At 29.2% G+C, this 18008-nt stretch overlaps 1 protein-coding gene across 1 annotated transcript in view; it reads left to right on the top strand.

Annotated features, from left to right (window-relative positions):
* Nucleotides 1-18008, top strand: part of LOC148232324 (cell adhesion molecule Dscam2-like) — a 243869-nt gene that overhangs the window by 210760 nt on the left and 15101 nt on the right. The window contains exons 5-6 of the mRNA XM_088192074.1: nucleotides 3447-3624; nucleotides 15952-16010. Coding sequence (XP_088048200.1) covers nucleotides 3447-3624; nucleotides 15952-16010 — 237 coding nt within the window. The remainder of the gene's footprint in view (nucleotides 1-3446; nucleotides 3625-15951; nucleotides 16011-18008) is intronic.

Raw genomic sequence — 18008 nt, 5'->3', positions numbered from 1 at the left:
ATACGTATAAAAACACTCGTCAATATGAAGAAGAATTTCACAACTGATGCACATGTATGCTGTATCTTTCCTTATTCCATGTGCAGAACAAACACGACATTTTCTCTACACTTTTTATTTTTATTGACTGATGGTTTTTCAGCTTATCCGAAAGCCTTTCTGGTGGATCGACAGCACGGGCACGGTGGTAAAAACTAGTGAAATGTTTTTAGATCCGATAGATTTCACTGTCTTACTCAAAAGAAAATCTTTAAATATAATTTTGCTGTTACGATTCAAATTTTGATAGCAACTGAACGAATAAAACAATGTGCATTGAAATAAACAAAAAATAACCGTTTTTATTTATTCCATTGTTTTTCGAAATATTACGTAACTAGGTATTTATTGATCGGCGAGATCAAGACCTTATATATTTATTATTCAATTATACATTGAGGTTCATTGTAAGGTTGGCCGTGCTGGTTTTTTTCCCGTGTCTATCATCTGGCTGTTATGAAAAGTAAATATTATTTTTAAAATCTCTATACTTAATTGTTTTCCAAATTTGGATAAGCGTTTTACCTTTTATGTCATGTTTCATCTGTAGGATGTTTCATGTTGCATATTGTAAAATGTACTGCTTTTATTTTTTATATGATAATAAAATCAGTTATATCTACAATGTTATACAGTTTAAGCTGAGTATGTTTATGTATTGAATCCAAATAATTTAGAGCTTACATTTTGACAATAATATTTATAAAACACTATTGGTTTTAAAAATATTTAGTATATTCTTTCTGTTAAATTCTAAAAAATTGCCATTTCATCACAAACTCATTAATAGTCGATCGTGTTTTTAATTAAATATTCATCAAAGGTATATGCTTTACTAAAAATCTCATCTATTTATAAAAAAAGCGATTTTTATTTATTAATAATCGGATTTTCAACTTTAATTAAAATATATATAATTACTTCTTCATTATTGATTAATAGAGGTGCATGGGCGAATCCTATAATTATCTAACATGTATGTACTACTATCTAAGCGCATCTATAAATTAAATACCAATCAATAGGTTTGTACGCCATAATTAATAGCTTAATATATCTAAAATTTATCAATAAGTCTAATTAATAATTTAATTGTCTTTTGACATATATTTTCTTAACCGTATAAAATTATACGTTACATAATAATATTTATTAGCGCAATCCTTTAATTATTGAAGTACTAATGTACATAAATATTATTTACACTGACGTGAAAAGTGTTCCGTTTTCTTTTCACTCGCACAGAAATGTGGAAGCTCTGATTTCAATGGCCGTCAAAGTGCCTTTAAATTAAATGAAATACAAAGCGACTGATCGCGTAAATACCATTTCCACAAACGTACATACTACTTCGGCTTTCTATTATTTAAAATTGCAACGTATAGTGTTATAATGAAGTTTTATTGTCTGGATAAATAATATTTATATTCATGAAAAATAAAATAATAGTGAAATAAATATATTTGATTATATAAAATGAATTATTTCATTCAATTAAAATCCGTAATTTAATTTACAAGATTAAAACCAACCCTCGTTATTTCCATAAATTCGGAATTATATTAATTTTAAACATACCTTTATCTTTTCTATTATAAAAACGGTTAGGTTTAAATATTACGTCACAAGTGGTATTTTTAATTAAGAATTTGGTTGGATGATTTTTGTTGAGTAAAATGCATGTTATAAAAACAGTCTAAAAATGTATATAGGGAATGATCGATTTCCAGTTTTTCTCTGCTGCCTGATTTTCCAAATCATAAAAAATATTTTAAACATAAGTTTACAAAATTTTGAAAGATTGCGAAATTAGTCCTGATTCTGTTCTAAAGCTAAGGTGTAATTATTTCCTGATTTTCAGAAATTTATAAAAAAAGTGACAAATTGTGTATCTAAAATTATCAAACAGTCACTGTGCTGTCAGATTTTACTTAATTATTCTAAAAAATATCTATAGTTACGCGTTTAATAACTTTTGGAAATTTTCATTTGATCAACAGCTTAGTTTTCGTCCTGCCATTAATCTCTTATCTTTCACCAAAACAGTGATAAAATCTTTTCATGCAGAAATACAAGTTGAAGCTGTATATATTGATTTTGAAAAAGCTTTTGAAAAGTTTGCCATAAGCTATTAGTGAAAAAATTGTCATACCTTATTTGATCGGGTGATCGTAGACGATTGTTAAAAGAATATTTTAACCCTTCGGAGGATCCTCAATAGTTCAAACTAGACGTTCTAATTTTCTCAATATTGACCGAAATATGCTAGTTGCAGATTCTAGTTCTTTTTCAATGTCAATGTTTCAAAATTTAGTATAATATATACATTGGATCCGTTGCATACTCTTTGTGAAGGTGAAATGGTATATTATGTAATTTTCTGAAATATTTTTAAAAATTTTGTAGAAACGTTCTGGTTATATAAACTTGTACTAAAAATCTTGAAATCAATTTTGAAAGCATGTGTAGATCTGTGAAAAATCTTTTTGTTAGGAGAAATGCGATTCACTTTGTTAATCTGTCAGTTATTTGTATCCAACATAAAGTTATTTTATTAGCTTTAGTTTAGTTCTTAGAATTCTTAAATTAGAATTTAAAATTTACCTTCACTAAATAGCCAAAAATTGCTTCTTGATCCAAAAAGTTTAGAAAAGGTTTTTGAGATATCTTAATCAGAAGAACCGTTTTGCAATCTGCCAACTCTCATGCGTATTTTTTTTATTATCAGAGCGGGTTCTTAGATCACCAAAGCAAAGATAAAACCGCGGGCCGGTTAAAATAATATATAATATAAAAAAAATGTTCCGAGAAAGTATGCATATTTTCAAACACCAGCACGAACACCTTCAGAAAGGATTCTTATCTGAGTGTCTTTTTTTATTACTTAAACAAAAATAAGGCGAGTTTGAGTGTTAAAAATTTGCAAACAAATTTTCGTCATTCCCTTTCAATAAGTATGCATATTAGGCATGAACTCACCTTTACTTATGGAGCGTTATAAAAAAGTCAGTGGTTGTAAACCTTTTAAAAATATTCGTACAAATATAATTTAATATAATTTTTTTTTTGCTTTAAAAAATTAATAAATAAAAAAGAGAACGAATAAATAGATATCAAGGGGGATGGCTTTGGCCAGGAACTGGAAAAAAATATTAGACACTGTATTAAAAAAATGCTATATAAATATTTTTTCGAAAAATTCTTAAGAATCCTGACAATGTCAATCATGATAAACTGATCCGGTTTATATTTTTTTTATATTATTATTACTTTTTATATGCATTATTTTTTGACCATCGTATTGCATTTTGATAACCTTTTAGTTCAAATTTAAGTAAATAAATAAGAATTATGTTTTTATTTTAATTATACAAATTACACTAAAACATATACTTTTTATTTTACAGCCTTGGCCGTAATGTACCAATCTGTGGCGTATAAAGAAGTTCACGGAGGAAGAGCATCCAAAACGGAAATATTCGAACCTTCAGCCACCGGAACGACCTTAGCTTCCGTTTCCGCTCCGTCGGTGTCCTGCTACGAAAAAGACGCTTCGTATCTTGCTGGAAATAAAATGATAGAAAAGTAAGTGACTAATAACTTGATTTATATACTGACACCATGTAGGGTATAATTTAAATATATGTATTTTTTAATATACATTTAAAAATAAAATCTTATATACTACTCAAAAATATACACTAGTTTAAACGACCTCGATTCTGAACCCGGCTCCGAATTAATAGTTAACCGTGGGCGTAGGGAGGTTGTGCAGCAGTAATCTAGGAGGCTACCGTCGGGGGGTGGCTGATGAATCAGGGTAGGAGAAGTGATACAGGAACCCATTTGAACAAACAACCAATATGGCGACAATCCAAATAACCGACTCACATGTAAAAATACTGGTCGATAGATTGGATGGACCTGCATGTCGATGTTCGTTCGTTTGCACTGATGCAATTAAAATGATTCTTCTCTGTTAATAGTATAGATATATTATGCAATATCTGTGCTTAGATATTGATAACGCTTTCTTGGTTAACTCAATTTTAAAACACTATCACGAAATCAATCGATAAAGTGATATATTGACAGTTAAAATAAAAAGGTTTTAACTATAGATTAATAATGACTTGCCAATACCTTGTAAATCTGTAGATATTTATATTATAAAAATGAAAGTGATTAGTAATGAATTAAATGATATAATCGTAGAAAGCAATGAGGTTCAGATATTCTATGTTGTATAATACTTAAGGACTAATCTCTTCGCGAACAACTTCACTAAATATCTACTTAGGCTGTAATATTATATATAAACATTTACAATGTGGAGAATGGCTGTTAATACAAACGATACTTTTAATACTGATAACTTGCTAGCCAAATTATGTAGCTAGAAAAGCTCTTTAAAGGTTTATTGGATTGAAATATGTTTTGCCATAAAATTATGTTATAAAAAACTATGGCGTTATAATCAACTATTTCGTAGCTAAATTTTATAATAATATATTGTAGTTATAATATTTTTAAGAATATACCTCAACTTTTCGAATATCTCTTATATACCAATATATTCGTAAATTATATAATAATTCAACGGATATGTAACGTATTTTACTGTCGTGTTTGTTCATGTTATCACCAACAAGCATTTTATAATCATTAATCAAGTTAAGGGATTAAATTTTAAGCTTAAGCTTGATTTATGAGGAAAATTTATACATTATCAAAAAAATGAAATAATGTGAGACCAACAGATTTTTATTAAGTAACGTCTGTGAATACTATATTTGTGAAATGTTTAATAATATTAAGCAACAAAATTATTACGACAATGTTAAGGTAACTCGGTTTATATGTAAAACTGAATGCTAGTTTTAGGTTTTGATTTTTTTTTTAATAAATTATTGGTAAAATAGTTTTCCGGTATAAAACCGCAACAAAAAATTTGAGGTGTTTTTTACTAAAATATAATTAAAATAGACTTTTTGACGGCTTTTTCGCGGTATACACTTATAATCTCGCGCTTTGCGCTGGAATCGTTTTTTAATAGTATAACTTATTTTTTACTGAATTATTTATATTTATTACTATCACAATAATAAACTTAAGACATATTAATGAATCAGAAAATAATAATTTAGAATCATAGGATGAGAAATATATAAGAAGAAATGTCGGGCATTGTGTTTCGTACATTAATTATATTATTATTTGATTGAGTCGATTTTAATTAATATTTTTTGGCAGCTTATGTAATTTTTATTTTAATTAATATTAAAAAATATCAACTTTAATTCATAAAAAATTAGTGGTTTTAATTTCGGCAATGTGTGCCATTTAAGTTACATAAGTAAAAGCTTGATTTGGTAAAATATTTAAATATATATTCCAAATTCAATCTTTTCTTCTGATATTGTTATAAGAAAGTATTAAGTTGAACATTGCATATAAATTAAAATTAACTATAAACACCTGTGCGTTATTATCAACCCCTTGTTAATCATTTAGCATAAAACATAACTTTCTTTAGATTTATAAATACTACGAATTAATAACGTGCTTCATCGTTTTGGTGATTTATTTAAAGCATAATATAATTTTCATAAGCATAAAAAACATGTTTGCAGTACACACAGCTATCTTTTTTTAATTATTAGTGGGAGCATTGGGGATCATTATTAATTTAGAATATGAATTAGCAATGGCCACAAATAAAATTAATTTAAGACATTTAATTATATATAAATTTAAAAGAGGAAGTAACACAACTACTGCGACTAAAAACTAATGCTTAATATACGGTGAAAATGTTTTAAAAATTTGAACGTGTCATTTCTGATTTAACAAGTTACACAAGTTTTTAGAATAACTTAAAAATGGTTTTATCATATAATATTAGCAACATATTTTTAATATTTTTTTATAATGATTTTCGGTATACGATTAATAAAATAATTTCGAAGCTTACTGTACTTTATTTTATTTAATAGAGTCACTTTGAGGCGTATTTCTCAACGATATTTGAACGGTCCGCTTGCACCCAGCAAATTTGTTATATACTACTTCATTGTTTAATTTTTTATCGCTATACATACGTAAATTATTGATTTTGCTAATTTATAACTTTTACTAATAAAACATAAAAAATATAGTAACATTTTTAATTTCCCAAAATTTGTTTAAAATATAAAAAGAAGTAATGATTAGTATATCAAACGTATATCCGCATCTTGTACTTTAGAGCAAATCATCTCTTTTTCACTTATGAATAATGACAAAATGGATAGATCTCAAAGTGACTCTTATAAAAGAAAATATAGGTGTTCATGTGTTGCGGTCATAATAGATAATATATTTTCAACCATGATATCAGATATTATAATTACATAAAATCTCCATATCACAGTCATCAAAAAAATTAAAAAAATATAATTTTTTCGTAGTGGTTATTGTCATTAGTTCCCATATTTTTATGTAAGTGCAAATTTATTAATAATAATATTTGTAGGGATACTCTCTCAGTTATTGTAGGTTATAATTTAAAACTTCATTGTACGCTAAATTCAAAGAGTATTTAAGAAGTTTTCGTTAATATATAGTAAAATATGTCTATTCTATAATAAAAAAAGTTTTTACTTAAACAGACTTTACTGTAAGAGATAGTTATTTAGTAGTATCAGTGGATCAAAACCATTTAATGCAGATATAAATTATATCAATAAAAAATGTCATCGATCTTTATCTAACCTATTCTTAAGAACTAACTATACAATAAGAGAAATAAGATGCATAAAAAAAGAAAATTAAAAATAACATTTAGGAGTATATTATATACTGACTTTAAGTTACATGAATTCATTAAAAAAACATTTTTCAATTTCTTTTTAATTATTCCTATTTGCTTTTGATAAATCACTAAAGGTTTTTAATGCAATATTTTTTTAATAATTTGTATGAAACTTCACAGAAAATGCTTTGAGAATGTGTAAATCATTGGCAGATCTTGTTTCATAGTTATGTATCTGTTTTCTGAATTTAAATTAAATATTTTTAATCGATTTTCTCTCTAGCATGTTTTTGCTTATTATAATTATAATTGTGGTACTATACTATAAAGTAGCATAGTATATAATCTTATTTCTAATTTTCTTGCGTTAATTTCTACATTATGTTACATTAAAAAGCATACTTATATAGATAGTATACGTAAATGTAAACATTGTTTTTCACTAAGAATCCTATTTAAATGTTTTAAAATTCATTTTTACAGCTGTATATTTTTTGTTACAGTCAAAGAAGTGTGTTACTATATATTAAATTGTCTTACGTATGTAGCAAAATATGCTAATATTATACATTAAATTCTTGAAAAAGATTATTTATTTCAATAAAAACGAGCATAATATAAAATCTGAAGCTTTCATTTAAAATATGTTTTTCAAGCTTTTCTTACTAATCCAAATCTTCCTTTACGCCTAAGCTTTAATCCGACACTTTACCCATATCATATAAATTCTTCACCACCGACATATTTAACCAAATAAAGTTTTTAAATGAAAAACTCGATAGGAGGTAAAACTCGGACTTGCCGGTTTTTCATTTTGAATTCGAGACAACCTCACCTCTTTTTTTGCCGCTGTTTGTGACACAAAAAGCTGTACTAGCCATATACAACAAACGGATTATATTTGCGCCTAGCGATTCTAAAAACAACAAAAGCTCCTCTTTGTCGAATTTCCTTCCGAAGCATTAAAAAAAAATCCTGCGCTGCCATATTTATTTTTCGCTCCCAATAAAGGAAGCATCGAACGCGAATTTTTTACTCGGTCCGTTTTTAGCGAACGAATACATAAATTTCCCCGGTCTGACGAGCGCACCAATCGAAAATTTATAACTGACAGTGATTAAATGGCGTTGTCAAAATTTCGCGTTTCATTTAATTGAACGCACGCGTTATTATATTATTAATAAATAAATAAAAAACAACACTGCGCGGCTGGCTAGTTTTGCGCAATGGATCATCAATCACGGCGCACGCTTTCGCAACCATTGATTGACGGGCAGAATATTAAAATATAGCATAATGTATGTTTTAGCATTACTTTTTTGCTTACATTGTGAAGTGGGAAAACTAATAGCTATATTTTGTACTGCTTATAAATGCTTCAATAGCATATCAAAGCAAAAGCGCGCCATCTTAAGTAAACCGAACTGCTTCGATTACTCCATCTAAGGTTATGTATAATACATATATAAATTATATAATATATTAAATATATACATACATGCTTTTTTAATGTATCTTTACAAATTATCGTTATTTTTTTCTGTTTGTTGCTAACGTCTTCCCTGACGGCGCAGACAACGGTTGACAAGACAGAAACATGTAAATCTGACGCGTTAATTTCTTTCCCAGTGTAACGATACGTTACAATCCAACGGCAATCGGTTGACCAGTTTACTTGCGGCCCCGACATGTCAGTCCTAAATTAAGTTTGTGACTGTGACGAAGGTAGGCATCGGCTCTCTGGGGATTTGTCCAAAAGATAGATTTGCCACTAGGTCTTCTGACCTCTTTGAACAACCGTTAATATTTATTGCGAATTTGGCCGCGAAAGTCCCGGGAAAGCTATCTGCGATTATATCGCTTCACGGAAAAACCAATTCAATTAACGCAACGATAAGACACTGGCGTTTTTGGATTGTGGAAGAAAAGCGCTTTTCCAGAGCTTTTCCAGCGCTCCCACAGCAGATGACACAAAGGATTTGATGCTATCTATATCGTTGGAATTGCTTTAATACAAGTTTCTATATAGATTGTAAAGATTTATGGCTTTTAAATAATGGAATATTGTTCATATCCCAGCTAGCTGAATTGATAATATTAGTTTATTAGCACAGAATTAATTGAAATCTTAAAACAAAGCTAGCTGCAGGAGTTTGATTACAAGTAGCGAATGGCACACTACGATAAGTAAAAAATGCACCGGCACACACCACAGCAGTGTGTGTATATTTATGAGTGTATTAAATGCTTCACTTGTATGGTTCTAAACATTAATATTGATGATTGGTGTGGAGCTGCGAAAATATTTTTCGGACATGTTTCCTTTTAATTATAAGTAAGGAATATCTCAACAAATGTTTTTTTGGTAATGCTAAGACCACGTAATATTTATTTAAGACATTTTATTTATAGTTCTTGTAAAAGTATTTATCATATTAAACCTATAAACAAATCAACTTTGTGAATAATCTAAAGTGGGATAGTAAATGTTGCTAATGTGAAAAGTTGCCTTTTATTTTAACTTATTTTATTCTTATCCGCAATAAAGAACTTAATCTAGTGATATTAGAAGTAGTTTAAAACACAATTTATTGTCTATTGTGTTTTGTACCATTTTGGTAATGTTGCTTTACAAAGCGAAAAAAAGTTGAGCTTCTTAATTTTATTTATGATCCAAAAATACGTATGGGTATTTCTGTGCTTAAAAAAAGTTTGCCTTTTCAAATAACTTTAAAAGAGCTAATTCAATCAATTCTCTGATTGTTATAAGAATGTATTACTATCTATGCACGGTAGCGTCTCTCATATCTCACTAATGTCTCCTTGTTACATTATGTCTCTGGAATAGTTGAGTCCTATTCAGTAGTCTAATGATGTCACTTTTTATGCTGAAATAATGCAGCCCATCGATTTCTCGATGATTTTCATTTCCCAAGAAATGAGAATTCTTAACTTAACTTCTCAATTGGACGAATGAAAAAATGTATGTTATTTAGTAAAGTATTGTAGTTATATTATTTCATAATATTTTTAAAATCTAAAGTAGAATCAAACGTTCTCATTCTTTTTTTGTTAAAAAAATTGCGGCGATAGAAAAATTCTACTCGTTTTCTGTTGATGTTGGTTTAATCGACAACAAGACTACAAATATGAGCTGTAAGTTATTTGTTCTCTTGCCAGTCTATTCAAATATTTTGAATTCTCTCTCCATTAATCTGTAAGATGTTGGTTTTTTTACACTACTATTTGTAAGGCTGAAAGAAATTTCTTTCCCTAATTGTTGCGCCAATGATAATTTTTTAATTTTTTCAATGGATTCTAATGATTAAATGGAGTCAGGTGGATCCTTAAAATAATCTGCGAATAATTTCTATCCCAATTTTACATATATCTGCTTTTGAAAAATAACTAAGGAAGTCATTATTTTTTTATAGGTCAAAGATTATGGATTTTGCAAATATTTGATTAATGATATTAATATTTGGTTTCTTCGATTATATAATTTTCAATAAAATTTCGAGATTAGCTCAATATTTTACAATTTTTATAATTAACAATTTAAAACCCCTTCGGCTGTCAATAATAATCGTGAGATAATTGTAAATAACAGCTGTCGCTACATAAAAAAAAACCTTTTTGGATTACTGAAAACTAAAAATAGCCCTAAATCATTTTGCATTCTGCCGATTTCAATGCATAATTTATTATTATCGGAGCGGGTTCTTAGATCAGCAAACTAAAGATAAAGCCGCCGGCCGGTTAGAGTAATAGAAAATCGCAAAAAAATCAAATACTTTCGATCTTCCGAGAAAGTATGCATAATTTCAAACATCTGGCACGAACACCTTCGGAACGGTTTCTTATCTGAGTGTCTTCTTTTATTACTTATGAAATAAGGCGAGTTTAAGTGTTAAAATTTGTAAGCAAGTTTTTGTTATTCCCAGAACCATATCAAAACCTTTCAAGAAATATGCATATTAGGCATGAACCCGCCTTTATTTATGCAAGCAATGGTTGTAAACCTTTTTTAAATATTCGTACAAATTTATTTTTATATTATAAAAATGAATAATAAAATTTTCGAATTGCCATTTTTCTCGAGAAATTTTTGAGAAATAATTCTCGATAAGAAACATTACCCACGCTTATGCTTTCTGAATTATTCTATAGTATGTATTTTAAAGTCTAAATAAAAAGTGTTGGTTCTATTGCAATGCAGCGCTTTTACTAAACAGCACAATGTATATTTTAATTTTATTAACGCAGTTCTTATCTCAAATTTATTGGAAGTTTAAATTTTAAGAAAGATAGCTCTCCAGCGTTCATCAATATAATTTTTAACAAAAACAGCATTATAATGTTTAATTAACATATAAAAGTATTTTTTTATATGACTGTAAAATATCACACTGACAATTTTTTATAACATGTTTGTTAAATTCTTAAAATAATTTAAAGCCAAGATAACAAATAAATATTAGATATAGTGTAAAGAAGATGATATATTTTTATTTCATTTTTTATTACTATATTAATACAGCATCAAAATAACCTCTTATAAGATTGCCAATTTTTAAGGATACTGTAATGAGCACAATAAAATTTGTTAATAAAATGTTTAATAAAAAAAGTTGGAGTTTAGTATATTTGTTACATTTCTTCTCATTTATCACTAAACCTTGCCAGGTAGTTCATGGTTCTTATGCAAGTATTTTGAAACTGTTAATAGATACTGTTTAATGTATGTTAGCTTAGACACACAATCGTATTTTTTTATGCTGATGAGAAAAAAAATCAAGAATGCATAAAAAAATCTAAATATTACTGCACAGTGTTTCTGTAAATAATATTTCATCTTAAAAGATTAGACATGTGTGTTATTTCTTTGCCATGATTTAAATCAGCAAATCCACTCTCATTCTTCTGAGGATAGGGTCAAAAAATATAATTATGCAATATTTTTTAATATTAATAATAATATATATATATTACATATGAACATATACATATTTCTACTATTGTTCACGTTTAATGCTTGATCGCTTCGTACATTTCCTCGCTCCAGTTGGCCGTATATACGATTCTCACGCTATATTCGCCTATTACGCGATCGCCACACGATCGATATTGTTTTTTTTATATACATTCTTCGCTTTAGATTCGATGGGAATAAAAAATAAAAAATCACCCTCTGAGTAGTAGAAAGAATGTGTGAAATTATTGCCAAACTTTGGTCGCTCGTAACCGAATTGCGAATAAAATTATTTATGGGATGTACAATTAATCAGAAAAATATAAACGTTTCATTTAATTGGATAAGCCAAATTGAAGGTCCGGTATTAATTTCGAAAGTCGGTCGCTTCGTTTTAATTTGAAAAGCAGCCTGTAATTAAATTCTGTTTGGAGAGCTTTTTACGTTCAATTTTGCACGTTTTTCACATCCGAGCTGTGTGAGACTTTCTTTCAATTTTAGGCTTAGGTATGTATACAGCTGGATCATAACTTGTATATATGTTTTTTTTTAATATTATGAAATATTATATTTTGAGAGCTTATATAATTAAGTTACGCTAGTATTCTTAGTTTATTGTTATTATATATTAAAGTCACGTCGAGCTTTTATAGCATAATGTTTAATTTATAAGTTTAAATTTAGATATTTTACGTAGAAATGAATTAAAAATAGTACTTGCTTTTTAGCCCTTCATTAACCACGCTTTTGGATTAATTACTTAAGCTTTCAGACGAAATGAGCGAGTTACTTAAAGAAACCGATACAATCAGCCGAATAGAAATCTTAATCTTCTACCTGAGTATAATAGCTTTTTGTTATACGTTTACATATATTGTACGACCACCAGCAAATGTCATCTCATTAGCTTCAATGTCGATATTAATAATCAGCTATGCTTCTTTTTATAAATGTTGATACAAAAATACACATTTGCTTCTCAAGAAAAACGGGCCTCAGGAATTTGTCTCGTCTCCCCCGTCCTTTCGGCATGCCTGGATGTATCAATACGTCCTCAGTTCAAAGGTCTCACTCTGAAATCGCTGAATAGCAAGTACCAGCTGCAAAATGAGCATAGTACTAATAAAATTTGTAGAGACCGGATTGGCTGACTCTTGAGGTCGGTCGACAAGATTTTTTTTTTGTAGACCAAGGGCCTACTTGATAAATGTATCTTTAGAAATATTCAACTTAAAATTAAATGTGGGTATGGAAGATCATCAAAGTGTAACTGCAAATAAAGATTATTTCTTATAAATATTATTATTAAATAAGTAAAAAGCACTTTGTTAAGTCTCATTATTTGAACCAGTACACCACGTGACAAGCTTATATTATTTTTAAATATATACATTGGTTAAAAAGTAATTTTAGCTTCTGAAAAAAATCTCTTTGCGCGGTTTGATCTAATTCGTTTTCCTGTCAAAAATATGTAATATGAGGTGATGGTGTGAGCGATTTACCGCCTTCGGCAGCATTTCAATTCCAGGTTTTCCGATGTGTAAATGTGAATATGTAATATTTTCATCACGGCGGCTTATCGGCCGGATTTGTGCGGCCGTCGACAAACGTAAAGGTCGGTTTTGGCCTTAAATAATATTTGATTTATGAAATCGCGGTCAGTTCCGACAAAGAAAGCGTGCCGAAGATTTATAACCGCACGAAAGCCGTTTGACAATTTCATTCGGGTAATGGTCGTGTTTGACCTCTTATTATGGCCAAATATGAATTATGACGCGGTAATAGCGCTCCACGACTTTTCCACGCCGCTACACAAAAAGCACGCTGTTGACATTGTTATGCGATAAATTTATATTTAATTTCGTTTTTTACATCTGAGGGGTGTTTTTAATCGTACTTTTTTGTATGTCTAACATTTATAAGTAAAAAAGAGAATACTTAATAACTTTCATTGTCATTGTAATCGTGAAGATAAACGATTGTAACTCAAACTATTACTGTAATTCAACAGAAACTAAAATTTTGGTTTTGCAAACACAAATAAGCAATCAAATCCTATAAAAATGGATTTTAAAAACTTCATAAATTTCATAGGCGCTGTAAATTCAGTTGTGTCACCATAAGATTTCAATGGGTCTCTGGAAACCTGTTGCTAAAAATCAAAAGTTTCCAGAAATCGTTCGAAATAAGTATTATGTCATTTTTGTTCAAAATTAAATTTATACGAATGTTTCAAAGTTATTTTCGACGATTAGAACTCTGTAAGTTATAGTAGATCCACAATCAAATAAATAGCAGGAAGGAGAAGGACCATCTATGCGTAAGAAAAGTTAGCTGTTAGCCATTCAATGTAAACTGTACTGTTAGTCCTTCCCAGTAAAAAGTCATAACCTTTATTGTCCTATTTGTGAGCATAACAGAACCCGAAAACCAGTCGATATTTTTTTTAAACATGCAGATTTACTTCACTTTTCAGTTTGTTCATGCTATGCACACCTTCGCCACCATGCAGATGGTTGAAATGCTCTAATAACTTTGATGGTTTGAAATTGCAGTTTGAAAATATCTTGGAACATAAGATGCATTAAGGTTGTTGCATACCATCTTTTTCTGTTGTACAAGTGAATCCAAGCAGCATACTTGTCGTTATATTGACATTTTTTTACATAGTAGGGTTCACTATAATCAATTAAATTATTTAGAAATAACGTTTAAAAAAAATTAACAATATATTATTTCAAATTAGTGAGAAAAATTCTTACGTTTGTATTATCAATGTATCCTATTCGGCTTGAGTCACTGACTAATTAATAATGTATTAAATAGGTAGTAATGTTCATAATCGGATGTTTAAATGCGTAAACGTGTTTGTTTCAAGAGGTTTCTCGACAAACTGCCGATGACACAGAAACAATAGTAGACTTAGGTAGAGAGTAAGAGAGAAGGACGACAGTCCCCGGGTGCTCTCACCCGCTTTCTCAGGTCTTGCGAAAAACCCATAACCCCAGTTTTTGTATGAGCTTCAATACCCCAATAACGCGGTCCCGACTTTCGCGTTGTTGTGGTGATTACTTTAGTTTTCAAATATTTTATTATCAAAAATTTAATAAATGATATTTAATAATTTATATTGTTACGGGCTTCTCCCGCACCTCCAATATACCTTCCCGCACCCCAGGCTAAGAACCACCGATTTAGATCCATGCAAAAGTTTTTAGTAAAAAAAATATAATATTATAAAAAATATAAAATTTTTAACTCATTCAACCCGCACCTTAAAAAACGTAAAGACTTATGGAACAACATGATATATTAAATTACACGTTTAAAATTTCAAAAGCGAAGCAGTAAAAGGAATATTGCTTCTTCCTTGTGCTTTCAGCACTATTTCAGAATATACAACGCTTTATCTTGCCTGTGTATGAATACATACAAAAACGATTTATATAATTTACACATTTACGAAAATTTTGCAATTTTACTAGATTAACTTTTGTATATTATATATTAAAACTGCTCTTACAAAAATAAATTAAAAATGACAAACTTAATTTAAGCAAATAAACTATTTTTTATAATATTTATATTAAAAATAAACTCAACTTTTCCTATTCCGATGTTTTTTTTAGTATCAAAATGTTAAGGGTTAAGGGAATAAAAGTATAAAACATATAAAATTTAACAAAACTTTGAGGGCAATGGTTTTTTTTATTATTTTTATTAAGCATGCCAAAACGTAAAACTAGGTGGAGCAAATTAAAAACGAAAAGAATGCCCAAGCGACATGAGAGTGGTATTTTTCTGGTTCGAAAACCACGTACTATTTTTATTGTATCGTACGACGAAGGTCGGCTCAACCCTGCTACGCAAAATTGGATTATTCCAGTACATAATAATATCCTGATGAACGCCATACATATTAAATTAATTCTGGGTCAGATCAACCCTTCGAATGCGGGTGAAATCCAAATCATTGCTAATTATTTTACATTATATACGGGATAAACCCAAGCTTGTGTGACACAGTTTCATTTTTGCACCGGCATATCATTTCACATGTTACATGAATAGTCCCTAAAGTACCTTATCATCCTGATTGATATTTATGAGGCAAAGAATAAACATTAAAATATACTTTTTGTTGCAGGTCATACATGGAAGAGAATGGATGTCGTCGACCTATTACGCTATTTATAAAAATAAAACGTAAGTACATAAACTTTTTAATAAGAGTACAATTTGTGAAAATTGTATTTCATAAAATTGAATACAATATCCGGTTATAAATATTATATTTTAACTTGCGATTGCATCGCTTTACTATTTCATTTCCCTTGCCGGAAATGTGCATAGTACGCTTGTTTCCTGTATTTCCAATAAAGTTTTGTGTAATATCATATAATGTATTAGGTATATCTATGCATATAAATCAAAGTGTATTAGCACAAATTCAAAGCGTATGTTTAAGGGAGCTAAATATATTCTAGGATTTTTAGAACATATCGAAAAATAATCAGAAAGAGAAATCCCGTGAGAATTGATATTTTAGTTTATTAATCGAAAGTATTATGCTAAAAATTTGCACTAATAAAGTCAGATTAAATGGATTGTTTCACTATTTATTGCTTTATCGAAAAATATTGTTTTAACGATCATATATGAAACAAGTGTAAATATATACTACTGGTTTAACATTTGAACGACTCATATATGATCTAACGGTTCAACAGGAATCGTAACTTAAAACTTAATCGTTATCAGATTAACCATTAATGATAAATCGCTAAAAATTTGCTAACGTTCGACCAGTCGCGATTTAGTAGACCACAACACGGTTTTTGTCTATGTCGTTCTTATGCATCTTAAAGACAGTGAGGAAGTCATAGATACTTAAATCCATTTTTAAAAAGCAATTGTTAGTTTTTTTCTTGAGTCAGTATGTGAATTATAGTACTCGTTGCTCTGATCGTATCGTATAGAACTACCGAGCATCCCCTATACGTTTTGTATGAAAAAAATATATAAAATTTTTTTACAAAATGGCGGCCAATGTAAAAATTAAAAGTGTCATAACTTTGCAAAATAAAATCTTACTGAAAAATGTCGTATGCAAAAAGTGTTTAGAAGCTTAATTTTCATTTAAAAACAATTTTTAATTATTTTTTTTTAATAAAAAACGAGTCTTACGGTATATTGACCGGGCCCCCGAACGAGCTTTTATGCGACTTATCATATAGTTAACGCTCCGATTTGGTTCATTTTAAAGATATAGACTTGAATTTTTGATATAAAATAGAGCTTTCGAATATACTTACGATACCGTTTAAAAAAAATGTAAAATTAAAAAAAAAAGTTTTTTTTTCCAAAACACGTTTAGTGTTATGAGTCGATCGACCCACCATACATACGCTCATAAGACTTGCAATATAGTTAAGGTCAGTGTGAGCTTATTTATACATATTTAAAATTGAATTTTTGTGACAGTATAGAATTCTTAAGCACCCTGTGTATGTTTGTTAGCAAAGTCCAATGTGTCAATTTTTTGCAAAATGGCGAGTATTCGTTCGTTATGGAGTACCGCAGGGATCTAATTTAGGTCCTTTGTTCTCTAGAATATGATTTATATGCTGATTGAATTAAAAGAGTTTCAAAGTATTTATACAAATGTGGTTTTGGTATATTTACAAAAAAACTTGAATTTATAGTAGAGTTTCTCAATCAACAATCAGCCATCTTTCTGTATGACCAAATGCTTAGACTCCTAAAAAGACAATTAACCACAGTCACAAATACGACTTTTAGAAGTCAGAGAAGTCTTAGCGCTGGTAGAGTGACTTCGTGTTTTCGTAATGTCTTTTGTGTTGATCAGTCTTTGCTTGTGTTTGTTCAAGTTTCCCTGAGTCTGCCTCGATTACGATTACTCTCGAGTCTTGCTCTATGTTATCAAGTCTTACAGATTTTATAATAATCGTTTGAGACAGCTCTGGCGAATCGCATATAAGGATGTTCATGAACCAGTTGCGTTGCTTCTTGAACACACCTCTAAAATGTATTCACGCCTTAGGATATGGCTACTTCAGCTATCGTTAACCAGAAAGTTTGAATAACAATGTTTATAGACGCAGGGTCGAATGTATTCTTATTTTATATTGGCGATGGTATTGGTGATGGTATCTCGGTAACCAGATAGTATAAAGAACAATG

Source organism: Plectrocnemia conspersa, unplaced genomic scaffold (assembly GCF_051122295.1).
Source record: "Plectrocnemia conspersa isolate PC_06_02 unplaced genomic scaffold, ASM5112229v1 ptg000009l, whole genome shotgun sequence".
NCBI classification, from domain to species: Eukaryota; Metazoa; Arthropoda; class Insecta; order Trichoptera; family Polycentropodidae; genus Plectrocnemia; species Plectrocnemia conspersa.
The sequence above is the reverse complement of the archived record's forward strand: the minus strand, read 5'-3'. Positions and strand labels throughout refer to the sequence as shown.